Below are 12,697 nucleotides of genomic sequence, written 5' to 3'. Positions count from 1 at the left end.
TTACCCTATCTGCCTACCTGTAAGTCGCTTTGGATAAAAGCGTCTGCTAAATGCATAAAACATAAACAACATAAACACATAAACAAGTTGCCTCAAGCAACAATTTTTTGCTGTTTCGCAATTTATTGTCTCTGTACAGCAACACAACGAAATGAAAAGCTCAAACTTTAAAGTGCAGATCACATTAAGCAATAAACAACTGGTGCCACCAATCAGCGGTTAGTCCCTGAGCTGAATATGATGTGATGGGGAAACAACACTTTCCTATTGCTTCCTGATCAGGCTGAGGTGACTTACGCCACCTGTGGCCTCATGGCTGTCTCTTTGTCTGTCTCTGGCTGCTGTGTGGGCCGACTCTGAGCTCTCCTCTCCCTCTTTTGGCTGTCTATTCCTGGTGAGTAAAACTCAGAGAGTAAAACTCCTTTGGTTTTGAGGTGATAAGCTGTATGATAACAGCGACACGATCACTCACAAACAAATGTGTGTTGAGAGGAGCAGACGGGGGATATGAAAGGCCGCCAACGTCTGACATTTGATGTGACAAAAAGAAACATCCTGCATAAATAAGATCAGCTTCACACATTTGTTGATGGAGATTGTGTCAGCAGGAAGTTGTGGCCTGTGTTACCCAATCAGAGTGCAATGAAGTATCCTGACTGTCAGCCTTCGTCAGTCAGTCAGTGCAGCTTCTCAGCATGGAGATAACAACACTGTGCGCTGTTGTCGGTGAGTGTGTTTCTGCTATTTCTCTTCTGATTGAGCTCTAAAACTCCGGCTGCGTTCTTATTTCTGAGCAGTTTTGTTTTCCTGTCGACAGCCTCTTCTTGTCATGGCTTGAACAGAACAGTCTGGCAGCTTTAAAGTTGCTTCGCTTCAGCAGTCTGGCTCATATCTGACATACAGGAGTTTGACATAGGTCAATGTTTTTCAACTCGTCCCACTTACATGTGGCGTTCAAGGCCACATCCTGGGCCCCGTCTTGTTCTCATGATATATGTTGTCTTTTTTATCAGCATAATATCCCCTTCCAGAAAATCCTGACATCTATCTGCCCGTGCTGGGTCATCGCAGGCCTCGTAGTTTTCTTGGGCCGTGAGATTCACGCAGTATAATCGATCTTCTTTGACCTTCTGTACAGCTCGACTCAGTTTGTGAAAACTTACTTTAAGCACTACATCTGTCCTACAGATGAAAAAGTTTGATAAAAAAAGCTATCTCTGCTTCCATCTGGCGTGGGTGTCGATCAGCCATCTCCTCGTTGTACGCAGCTGGTGCAAAATGCAGCCGCTCGTCTGTTAACAGGAACGAGAAAACGTGTTCATGTAACACCAACATATCCTCTACTTGAATCATTTCTGTTCATGAGAGAAATGCTGAAATTTGAGAAACTTTTAAGACAGTTTTTGACGACCAATGTCATCTCATTGGCATTTTATTTGGCTTTCTACGGAAGGTTTTTACTACTATTTAATCTCCTCTAATCACCAGCAATGAACCTACGCAGAACTGTTAAAATTATCACCATGTTACCAAGCAAGAAAGCAAAGAAGATTCTCCACATCAAAGGCTCTGCGTTATCTTTTGTTATGTCTTCAAACTGCCTGCGGTTAATTTCACGTGTTGCTCTTTTCTCTGGTGAGAAGCTTCATCGCTGCAGCCGCCGTAGGCTGCATAAGCTTTGCTGCTTTCACTTGTATGGCTTTAAAAGTGGGCTTTCTGCAACAGACTCGCTTGTTTCTTCTGATGAAGAAGGTGACAAACTCGCTGTCTAACAGTCGAAGTGTCCTTGCTGCGTCTTTCTGCGACTGTTAAAAGTTTTGTTTTCTGTCTTTCTTGCAGCTTTCCTGAGAGTGATCCCCAACAGATCCCATTTCTTCCAGTACGAGTCTGTCGCTCTGAGCTGTGAGCAGCAGGGAAGCTTGTCTGAATGGACAGTTAAAAGAAACACATCCAAACAGCTAAATGACGACTGTCCTCCATCCTTGAAAGGAAGAAATGAATCTAACTGCTTCATCAACCATCTTTATGATTCGGACTCTGGAGTTTACTGGTGTGAGTCTGCAGCAGGAAGGTGCAGCAACACCGTCAACATCACTGTGGCAGGTGGGTTTAAACATCACAAACTGCAGCTGCTAGACTTTAAAAGCACAGTTTACAGCAACTAACTGATTCATCACACAGAGAGGCGGCCAACCAAATGCAGCTGTGCTGTTTGAGCATCAAACAAAGGCTTCCTGTAACTTCTGCTCTACTTTGACAGGCGTTTCTGTCACTTTTCCTGTAACCAGTACAAAGGCCAGCCCCAGCTATACAGACAGAAGGCAAAACATCACGTCGACATGGTCTAAAGCTCACTAAATGTCAGATCATTGTCTTGCCTTTCAGTTGGTGAACTAATCTTGGAGACTCCGGTTCTTCCTGTGAATGAAGGAGAAGCCGTGACCCTGCTCTGCAGAAGCAGGACGACGTCTTATTCCAATCTCACTCAGTTCTATAAGGATGGGTCCTTCATTCGGAGCAGCCCTACAGGAAACCTGACCATCAAAAGGGTTTCCAAATCTGATGAAGGACTCTACAAGTGCAACATATCCGGAGCTGGAGACTCTCCAGAGAGCTGGCTGGCTGTCAGGGGTGAGAGAAGGCCAAAATCTTCAGACTTTCTCTTTATGAGCAACGTGGCACCACGTGATATGAGATCATCAGAGTCTGAACTATTGTTTGTCTTTGTTCTTTATTTTCTGTGATTTCCCCATAGACTGTAAAAAATGAATGCAACCTTTCACCGTTAGACATGAAGCCCGCACAGACGTGCTTTAAAGTGGAAAACCACTGACTAGACTCCCACTGAATAATGAATCGTGTCTCAGCTGATAAGTTTGCTCGTGGTCCTCGATCTGGGTATAGATAATTGTTTAAATCTGGATTCATGAGGATATCTTCTTCATTCATCTCATCTACTTTTTCATTTCCTCACTTTTCACAGGAGACCTCAACATCCTGTACAGTTGATATTCCTTCACAAATGTGAGCTAACAAGCTTGCTAGCTGTTGTTTTGCTAGCTTTGTGGCATGTTTGTGATGATATACAGTTCTGAATGTTTAATCAAAAGGTCATTTCTCTCCCTTAAATCTCAGCCCAGTCAGGACACGGTCAGAACTTATTAAGGTTCAGAGCTGCTGGTTTTAGCCTGGCCTAGCTCTCGACCTGCTAACCGTGTTGATGCCGCTCTCAGATTGTTTTCATGTAGGCCAACCTGTGGTCTTTCTGTTTAGATGCAGCACCACCTGAAACACAGACTTCTTCCTTCAACCTCATACTACTTCCTGTTGTGGGTGTCTGCCTGTTGCTGGTCTTTCTGATGCTGCTCTGCCTCTGGAGAAACCTCAAAGGTCAGCATGTTTTCATGTAAACATTTTGCATCCTGTTGTTGTCAAAGTTTTAGGCCAAAGCTGCATTGTGTGCAGGCTTCTCACACAAGGTCCACTACATACCTGTTTGACACAATTTATATGATTTATCATTGGCAAATGGGCAAAAAAAAATGCATCCTGCTCAGAGAAGATGGGGGGTAGATAGCAGATAATAATAATAATTCATAAAGGAAGGGGAGGCCATTATGCACTACCAATAATCTATTATTAACCTTTTCTTTTGTATCCACTGTAAAGTAATAAAGTAAGTTTGAATGTAAACCACAACACAAAATAACCAACAACTTTATTTAGAACATCTGCACACCTGCAGTGGGATGGCATCACGAAAGGCAAAGAGCTTCAGACCAGTAAAAACATATTATGGTCTGTTAAATCTCAGAGAAGTGGTCCATAAGTGGGTATCAGCAGCATAAATTCCCCTGTGTCAGCAGCTGTTAGTGCTGGTGTGACTGAGTGAGGACTGATAGCACGTTTTGGGCCCCTTGATACCAGTTAATTATGGTGTGAATGCCATCATGTCTAAACCACAGCCAGTTTATCTACAAGCTGTTTTCTAAAGGCTGTGTTCAAACGTTCAACCAGTTCCCATAAAGCTGCGTCACAAAGGTTTGTCTTATGATTGGAAAGCTCTTATATTTAAGGCAGGAGCTGAAAACGAGCTGTGAACTAAGATCTGCTGATTGATCAGTACGGACAGGGAACCGTTTACAGCTCAACTTTGAAACTTATTGTCACAATCTGTGACCTGGTCTTGTCTATGGTTTAATTATTTCTGAGTTCTTTTATTAAATCTATTTTGTGTTTTTGTTGGTGTTTTCTTTGAACTGTGTTAATGAGTTTCCTGTTGTTTGGGTTTAGTTGTTTCTTTCTTCTTAGTTGGTATTTTGTTAGAACTTGTACCTCGTATTGTGTTTTAGGATCTTGTTCTGGTCATTCCTCTCAGTTCCCCCTCAGTTTCTCTCAGTTTCCCTCAGTTTCTCTCAGTTTCCCTCAGCTCCTCTCAGTTTCCCCTCAGCTCCACTTACACACCTCTCTCCACTAAATCAGCCACAGCTGCAGCCACTTCCTCATTTGTTCCCCTCAGTATCTATTCCTCCTGATTAATCTCAGTCCTCATCAGACCATTGTTGTTACAATCATCTTGGTAATTTCCTCTGTTCTTCGCTTGTCTCTTCGTGCCATCCTGCTTGCCTGTAAACTGAGTTTATGGTTTTCCGGCTCTGCCATGTTTTTAGTTTCTATTTTCTTCAGTCTGCATTTAGGTCCTCATCCCTCCACCACCAAACCCTAATGCTTAGTTTATACTCCTCCATAACGTCGTGATTGAGCATTCGAAGTTCTGCGTTGAGGGAACGCGTTGCTCTGCAGTTCACCACCATGCCAGTAGGGGGGTGTGGCTGTGTGTTTGTGTGGTTTCAGGTTACAGCCGAATCCTTGCTTTTTCTTCTAGTTAACAACAGTAACCAATGGCAACCGAGGTGGAGCAGCTGTATTTGCAGTTGGACTTCATCAATATTAAAGAACAAATGCTTAAATTTCAAATGCTGAAGCGCTGAACCAGTCTGTACGACCGGCCGAGGCTGAACGGGTGAATTTACAACCGGGATGAACAAATGCACTTTCGATACTTTTGAATGTCAACGGGCCGATTTGATGAGCTTCTTCGCCGTGTACAGCCATTGAGACCAGAAAAAGCAACTGCTGGAAATTACGTTCTGAGGGGACCAATCACAGCCCTTATGGCCTGCATCTACGCGACGTGTAGTTAGCATTTTTTGGGCTACGAAATGATGAAGAAGTATAAACTACACTGAACAGTTATCCTTCTGTGGCAGTAAGTGACACACCTGCTGCTCCAGTTATTATCAGCAATGGTGACACGCCCTGCTAACGTTACGTTAGCATCTCGGGAAACACTGAGTGCTCCCCGTGTTCAACACACAAGCAGTCGGCTCCTGAACAAGCATCAGTTTGTCAAGAGTTGGTGAGATCAGACTGTTCCTGAAGCAGAAAAAGAATAGTTTTAAGAACTTCGCAGCATAGGAAGCTACAAATCCAGGAGGACAGACGGGGTTTGGTGGTGCAGCTGAGGAGCCAGACACCAGTCCTGATCCCACCCATAAGGTTTTAGGGTGTGTCCGATGGTTGGGTGTAGATGAACTCTGATTTCTAAAGTGGATCATTTTGAAGAACTGTGAGCGCTTGGTGTGAACAGGACAAGCGAACCGATACGCTTTGAAACACTGTCATAGGTGCTGCTATATGATCAGTGATTTCAGACCTGGAGAGGACGAGGGATGCTGTTTTATTCCTCTGTGGAAACGTGTTTTTATTCTCAAACTGGCTGCATTCAGCAGACTGTTGATTTGCCACCAGACTCACTCGATGGTGCGTTGTTTATTTGATTGGTCACACTTTCCAGGATAACCTCTTAGTTGTTTCTCCGTCCCAAACCAGCATTAGTACGTCTTTCTTTTAATAGAGCTTCATAGTTGAGTTTCAGTCTCTGGTCTCGGAGGTAAACAAAACAGTTTGTTTGGTTCCTGTTTAAAGGAGTTTATTCTGAAATGAAGTTTGGATTTAAGCCACCTCAACTGCACAGGAGACGTCTGAGAAAAAGGTCAAAGAATGGCGACGTCTATCATATCGTGAGAAGATATCGATAATCACATACCGTGCAAACCATGTGTATAACTGTAGGTCCACAGTGACGCACAAAACGTCATAAGTTGCAACGTAACACATGATTAGAGAGGGTGTGAACTGGGAGTTCCTCCTACACTGTGATCACATCTCTAAACAAACTATGTTAGAGTTCAGTTCCCAGGGACCTTCATTATAAATACTGCAACAAAAGGCTTAGCCTGCGTTTCTTTAGGCATCAGATGACTCATGTCTGCTCTGAATGTTATTAGCCTAAAACTTTGATCTGACAAGGACAAATTCAGGTCACACATGTTCAGCAGCTGACAGAAGATTTCATCAGTTCTCACTCAGGTTCAAGCTGTTTTTTCACTGCTGACCAATGAGTTTTAACTGCTTATAGATAAATGTAGAAGTTAAGGCTCAGTTTGGTAAAAAAAAAAAAAAAAAAACACAAAGACAGCCCATGAAGGAGGAGCTGCAGCAACATATTTAGGGTCATTATTGTCAGAAGAAGTCCTTCTTGAGTGTTTCAGTGTGAGTTTTTCAGATTTCTGCCTTAGAAACGTCTCTCCACTCTTAAACATAATGGAGCTGGATAGCCTGAAGAGCTCACAGGGTCAGATAAATATATTTGACAAACTCAGCAGCAATAAGCCCGTCTAGAAACTAAAACCTTCGTATTGAAGAAGTCCACAGCCCCTGCTGTGCCACGTGGAGTCAGATAGTGACCAGTAGCCTTCTATGAAAATGAACTTTTTGTTTAAGACAGATGAAATGGACCTTAGTTGTTCTGATACGGGAATCAATCTGGACGGCCGCAGGCCAGAGCAGAGACAGTCAGTTTCCCAGCACATTTAGTTTCACTGCTATTTTTATCTCCTCTGTTTGCTTACTCTTCCAAAAACACAGACGTACCACAGCATTTTTTTGCATGTTCCTCGTGGTTTCCGTCCGTCTGTCTGATGCGTCGCTGACAGACAGGTGCCTGGAGGCTAAACCCAGACAGGTGTAACAATGACAGGTGTTGTTCCAACAGGTAAACTGGAGCGTGCCATCTCGTACACAGACGTCACCATCAGAGAGGAGGTGAACCCTCCGAGGACCACAGGTGAGTGCATTACAGCACACCCGACACACTGTTTTCTTCAACAATCAGTTCTCTTTTTAATTCTTCCTCTGCAGCCTGACTGATAACAACGACCTATTTAAATAACACATGAATCCACATATCTATCCCACATGAGACTGATTCCTTCATGATAAAACAGTGTGAGCTCACCTCTGTGCCAGTGTTGAGGTTCATTTCCACTCTGCAGCACTTGTTGCTGATAAGAAACAATAAGACCCGCCTCTAACATTTCAGCTCTCTTCATTGGCCCAGGCGTCACCATGGTGACAATAATCAAAACACTGAGCCCAACCCTGATAAGCTCTGCTGCTCTCAGTGCAGTTTCTATTTTCTTATGCTCTGGTTGATTTTATCAGAAAGTGAAAAACTATTCATAACTTAGTTTTATCTGGTCTCAACATGTTTTTTTTTTAGCTCTGTGTTTATCGAAGCATCGATCTTCTTTACGATTTAAATTAGTTCACCAATTATACGCAGATTGTACAAAAACAAGGTGATAACAGACTTTTAGAAGATACCTTTAAAAGGACTATTTTCATCCCATTTCTTTTTTTATTCAGAACCTGTTCAAGAGCAGTTTTAAACAAACTTATTTATCTAATCTTATTCATTACAAGGTTAAAACACTAATTAGACCAAAAAACAACATATTTTGGAGCTTTTTGACTCTTACACACACAAGAAAATAATATTTTTGATGCTAAGGTGTTGATTTCCATGCAAACAATGAATAAAAAGCACATTGTTGCCATAACTGAAGAAAATACAGCCTGCTTTCCCTGCCCACCATTCATTCTGTTACTTTAAAGAAGCACCGAAGCACATCGGGGAGTGAACGTATTTCATGCCAGAAATAAGGTCCAGGTTTAAAAATACTGGAGTTCCCCTTTAACGGAAACTTTCCAGCGATATTCTAGAGAACGCTGACTTCTTACAGAAAAACCCCGCCAGCTTTAAAAAGTTGAGAAATACACTCGAATACATGTGGTTTTGCTTTGAGCTCAAGAACAGACATCATGGAGTTTAGGGAGTGTACGGCTTCTTCTTCCTCTGGCTCTGCGCTCCCCTGAGGCCACGCTGAGAGTATCTGTGTATTCCAGCAGAACGTGTAAGTCAGGAAGTTCAGAGAAGGAAAAACGAGCTGAAATAACTGTCAAAGTCAGCTTTCCAACTCAGAAAGTCCTAAAAACTTCCCCAGCTCAGACCTCGAACTCTAACACAGCTTCCTCGTGCATAAAGAGTGCTGACAGCTGTAAAAATTAACCCTTTATTCTCAGTTTGTTTCTGGCTAGAACTAGATGTTTGTGTGCAGAAAACACAGCTCTAAATGCTGCTACCAGCTGGTATTTCTGAAGATAAATAACCTGATCAGGGAGGATTAGGTCAGTTTATCACCACTGAGTGATGTCATTCCCAGCTTCCAACACTTTCCACACATCCTCCTGAGTCTCTCCTGTACAGATTACACGTGTTCAGAAACCTGAACCTAAACTCTAACAACACACACTGAACCTCTCTGGAAGTGAAACTTATTTAATCTGAAATCAAACTGCATTTGAACATATTGTGTGCTGCGGATTAACAGTTTATTTTCTTCCTCACAGACGTGAATCCAGAGCTGATCTTCTACTCAGCGGTCAAAGTGGATACCAGCTGGAGGCTCTGAGCTGAACTGTTTCTGTTTCTGTATTTATCAGACGCTTTTATCCAAAGAGACTTACAAATGAAGATATAACAGCTTTATAAAAAGCTAACAATAAGCTACATAGAAGGAACCCAGGAGTCCGACTCTGTCAGAGGGGACAGAGTAGAGATAGGGTGCAGGCATAGAAGGAAGAGCAGAAAGATAAAGGTCAGAGATAGAGGGGGGAGGGAAGTACAAGGTAAGTGCTGGGATAGGAGATGCTCTCTGAAGAGCTGGGTTTTCAGGAGCTTCTTGAAGATAGACAGGGACGCCCCTGTTCTGGTAGCGCTCGGTAGGTCATTCCACCATCGTGGGACGACACATGAACAGAGTTTGGATTGTCTTAGGCGTGGTGTAGGAGCTGCTAGACGACAATCCTGGGACCAACGGAGGGACCCAGTTGGGACAGAAGCCTTTGCAAGAGCATTCAAATGTTAACTTTCGTGTGTCATCACTCTTCTTCTGGACCTCTTTGCAGATGTTTAACGTCTCTGTTGTGCGTCTTTAGCTGGTTTCATTGTGAACATCTTCAGTTTTCGTGTCTCTATGAAGTGAACTTATGCTGATTTGTTCTGTGGGAGATTTTTAGCTGTTCAGTCATTTATTGTGTTATTTTAAAGACACTTTTGAGTGTTTTCTTTTCATTTTCAGTTGTTTTTTTATACTATGTATGACTTTAAAGTGATTTTGGGTTTGTTTTGGAGCTTTTTCTTGTAAAGTTTGACTCTTTATAGTTTTTCAGTGTTTGCGGTAACACTGCTTTGCATAGTGGGTTAATTATGCTTCAAAGGGATTTTATGATCATGTTTTACATCAAGGTTCATGTGTTTTTCTATGTGTTGAGTCTCTGTATCTGTAGTTCTGTTTTCACCACGTTTGTGGTTGTTTTTTTAATTCATTTTGTACGTGTTCAGCCGCATTTTCGCCCTTCTCTGTATCTTTGGAGGCTTCTGTTTGCTCTCAGCAGCCTTCCTCAGAATTAAAGTCACATCTGCTCTGAAACCAAAATCAGATTCTCTTCCCATAAAAGAAAATGGATAGTTCAGCTTTGGTTTCTGCACAGATCATTCCCCAATGAGTCAGTGACCTAATCTGAATAACAGAAAAAGACTTATTATTCACAACAAACTCCCTGAGGACCAGCGGATGTTTGAAGGACTCAAGTTTCACTGCAGATATGAAAATCTTGTGTTTTCACTTCGGTGAGAAAGAATTCCACATGTTTGAGAAGTTAAACGCTGTCAGAAACCAACTCAACACGTCTCCTTTTGCTCTTTGTTGCTGTCAGAAACGGATTCGGTGCACATTGAACCAGCAGGTTTATCATTAACAGAACACGATGATTGCTCTCATGTTTCCCCCCCACAGGAGTGAAACAGAAGGCAACACTTGTGTAGCTTCATGGTAATTTATCTTCTTTAATGATGATGACTTTAATGTTCTGAGTGATGCCGTCGGTCTTCAGTTAAATCCACTGATGAACATCAGCCTGAAACTCCTCCCGTCTTCGTTTTAGTTCCAACAAACTCCTGAAATATTGTTTGTTCTCAGTTTAATCCGATTTAATTTAGTAGCTGTTTGGTCTGAATGTTTTCCACCATCTCGCTGAGCAGAGTTTGCATGCTGGAAACCGCTGCTGTGACTCAGCCAACCAAAGCAGAGGACTCAGCTGAGCTGATCGTGTGTGAATCACTTGATGTGTTATCATCTGATTCACTGTTTATACAGACATGTTTAGGAAACTCTGTCATGGGAGACTTCTACTGATTGTTAACTGGCTTTAAGATAAAAACCTGCCAGTTATCTGTGGTTGGAAAAAAGGTTTTTATAGCTCCAGGAGGTACTACCTCATTCTTCTGCTGCTGACACGCCTAAAGCCCACAGCAGCATCCAACTGACTTTGCTTCCCTATACAAAAGGTATTTATAGCTTGTTCAGCAATAAGAAAGGGTTAATAAGAGCCATGCATAAAACAGCAGTCATTGAACAGGTTTTAATAACATTTAAAGCAAATGTTTATTCTCCCATAAATTAGTTGGTTTCCCTTTTCAAAACAGTAAAATTCCCATCAGTTTTCCACAAACAGGCCGAGCCTATGACTGTCACAGTTAACTCTGCGGAGGGGAAATGACTCGCCGTTTAGAAACCATTAACTGGAAAATATTCCTTAGTATTACCATGAAAAAGACCAGAAAGTTTCCTTGTTCCTTGTCTGGATCAGAGTTCCGTCATCCGTCTAAATGAAGCAGCCGTTTGATCTTTTAATCTTTACAGAAGGAAACGGGGGTCATATATCTCTGTGTCATCTCTGTTGGGGAAAGTCTCATTAGGAAACGAGCTGATTTGTTACCTGCGTGCACGAGACACAACACCAGTCAAAGCCTGACTCACCATCTCAAAGCAAAGGGTAGGAGCTGTTTAAACTGTGACGGATGCTTTTGTTGAGGGTTATAATAAATACGAACATCCCATCAGTCACGGGTGCCTTTGCACGGTTTCTGATTCAGTTTCAGTATTGTAAGCTTTTACAAGCTTTTATCTGTACAGCACAACTCAAAGTGCTTTACAGCTACATAAAATCCCAAGAAGGCAAATTAAATCGTTCCATAAAACATAAAAAAAAATCATAAATTAATCAAATCAAACGCAAAGACTGCAGATAAAATACTTAAAGAACGGTTTCCAGCCTGGATTTAAACATAGTCAGAGCTGAGGTCTGTTCCAGCTGGTTCATATGGCTCTAACATGTCAGAGATGTAAACGAGCAGAGCTGTTTTAAAGTCTATTCTCTGAGCGACAGGAAGCCAGCAGAGACCTGAGCTCTGGACTAATATGGTCGTATTTCCTGGTTCTAGTCAGGACTCGAGCAGCAGCGTTCTGGGTGTTCTGCAGCTGTCTTACAGCCCGTTTAGAGCCCAGTGAGCAGCCGTTACAGTAGTCTAACCTGCTGGAGACAAACGCATGGATTAGTCTTTCTGAGTCAACACCTCAGACCTCCAGCATAACTCATCCAGACAGATGACTCTGCAGCTGTTGGATGCATCAGTGAAGAATAAGAGGCTGAGTACAGGAAACCGGTCATTTTGATCATGCTGAGTTAAAGCCAACAGACCATCCTAAAAGTTACAAAGTGGAACTTCAGACTCATGAGATCTGAATCATCAATCCACAGGACTGTAGACCAAACAGTCCCAGGCAGTAAAACAGCGGCACAAAGTGCGGCGATAAGGAAAAAAGGCCTTTGATCATGAACCGTTTCACAAAGCTGACTGCAAACCACATCAAAGACAGAGCCCCCTGTGGAGAGCATCCAGTATCACAGCAGCAGACAGGAGAGCTCTGCAGAGAGGGGCCGACACGGCTCAGAGGATCACTCTCTACCCTCCCTGGACAATATTTCCGGCTCACGATTCGTTAGCAGTGCGACGCACATCGTGAAGGACTCGCCCCACCCCGGTCAGCACGCCTTCAACCTGCTGCTCCAGGTCACATAAAGCCAGGACAAACAGGCTCAGAGACACTTTCTTCCCCAGAGCCATCAGCACTCTAAATGGACTTTAAATTGCAAAATATGTGGCACCAAACAGAGAAGTGCTCCAAATTTCACTGTATGCAAGTTATTCAATGACAATAAAGGCTTTCTATTCCATTTCTACATGATCTGGGTCCATCATGAATATGATGTTAATGGAAGAGTGACCTGAAACGGAAACTAAGGCTCTGTTTCTGCTTTGTTAACGTGGTAATAGCTCGATTGCATTGCCAGTACACGTTTATATTGGTACAAAAAGTATATCGATGCT

At 42.6% G+C, this 12,697-nt stretch overlaps 2 protein-coding genes across 2 annotated transcripts in view; both read left to right on the top strand.

The window, feature by feature from the left end:
• Window positions 1–12,697, top strand: part of LOC140281516 (tripartite motif-containing protein 16-like) — a 285,220-nt gene that overhangs the window by 205,135 nt on the left and 67,388 nt on the right. The window lies entirely within an intron of this gene.
• Window positions 643–12,388, top strand: LOC140282295 (low affinity immunoglobulin gamma Fc region receptor III-A-like). Its single transcript, XM_072376881.1, has 6 exons — window positions 643–726; window positions 1,840–2,103; window positions 2,386–2,631; window positions 3,274–3,390; window positions 7,118–7,203; window positions 12,182–12,388. Exons 1-6 carry the CDS (start codon window positions 696–698, stop codon window positions 12,386–12,388), a joined length of 951 nt encoding a protein of 316 aa, XP_072232982.1. The 5' UTR covers window positions 643–695.

Source organism: Leuresthes tenuis, unplaced genomic scaffold (assembly GCF_036924035.1).
Source record: "Leuresthes tenuis unplaced genomic scaffold, fLeuTen1.0.hap1 SCAF_22, whole genome shotgun sequence".
NCBI classification, from domain to species: Eukaryota; Metazoa; Chordata; class Actinopteri; order Atheriniformes; family Atherinopsidae; genus Leuresthes; species Leuresthes tenuis.
This window is presented reverse-complemented; position numbering and strand designations above follow the sequence as displayed.

Excerpts from the sequence above, each read along its gene's own strand:
- LOC140282295 (XM_072376881.1), top strand. The coding sequence starts at position 696 with ATGGAGATAACAACACTGTGCGCTGTTGTCG. Across the intron at positions 2,104-2,385 it reads CGTCAACATCACTGTGGCAG|TTGGTGAACTAATCTTGGAG; the intron begins GTGGGTTTAAAC and ends CTTGCCTTTCAG. Across the intron at positions 7,204-12,181 it reads CCACAGGTGAGTGCATTACA|ACAGAGCCCCCTGTGGAGAG; the intron begins GCACACCCGACA and ends ACCACATCAAAG.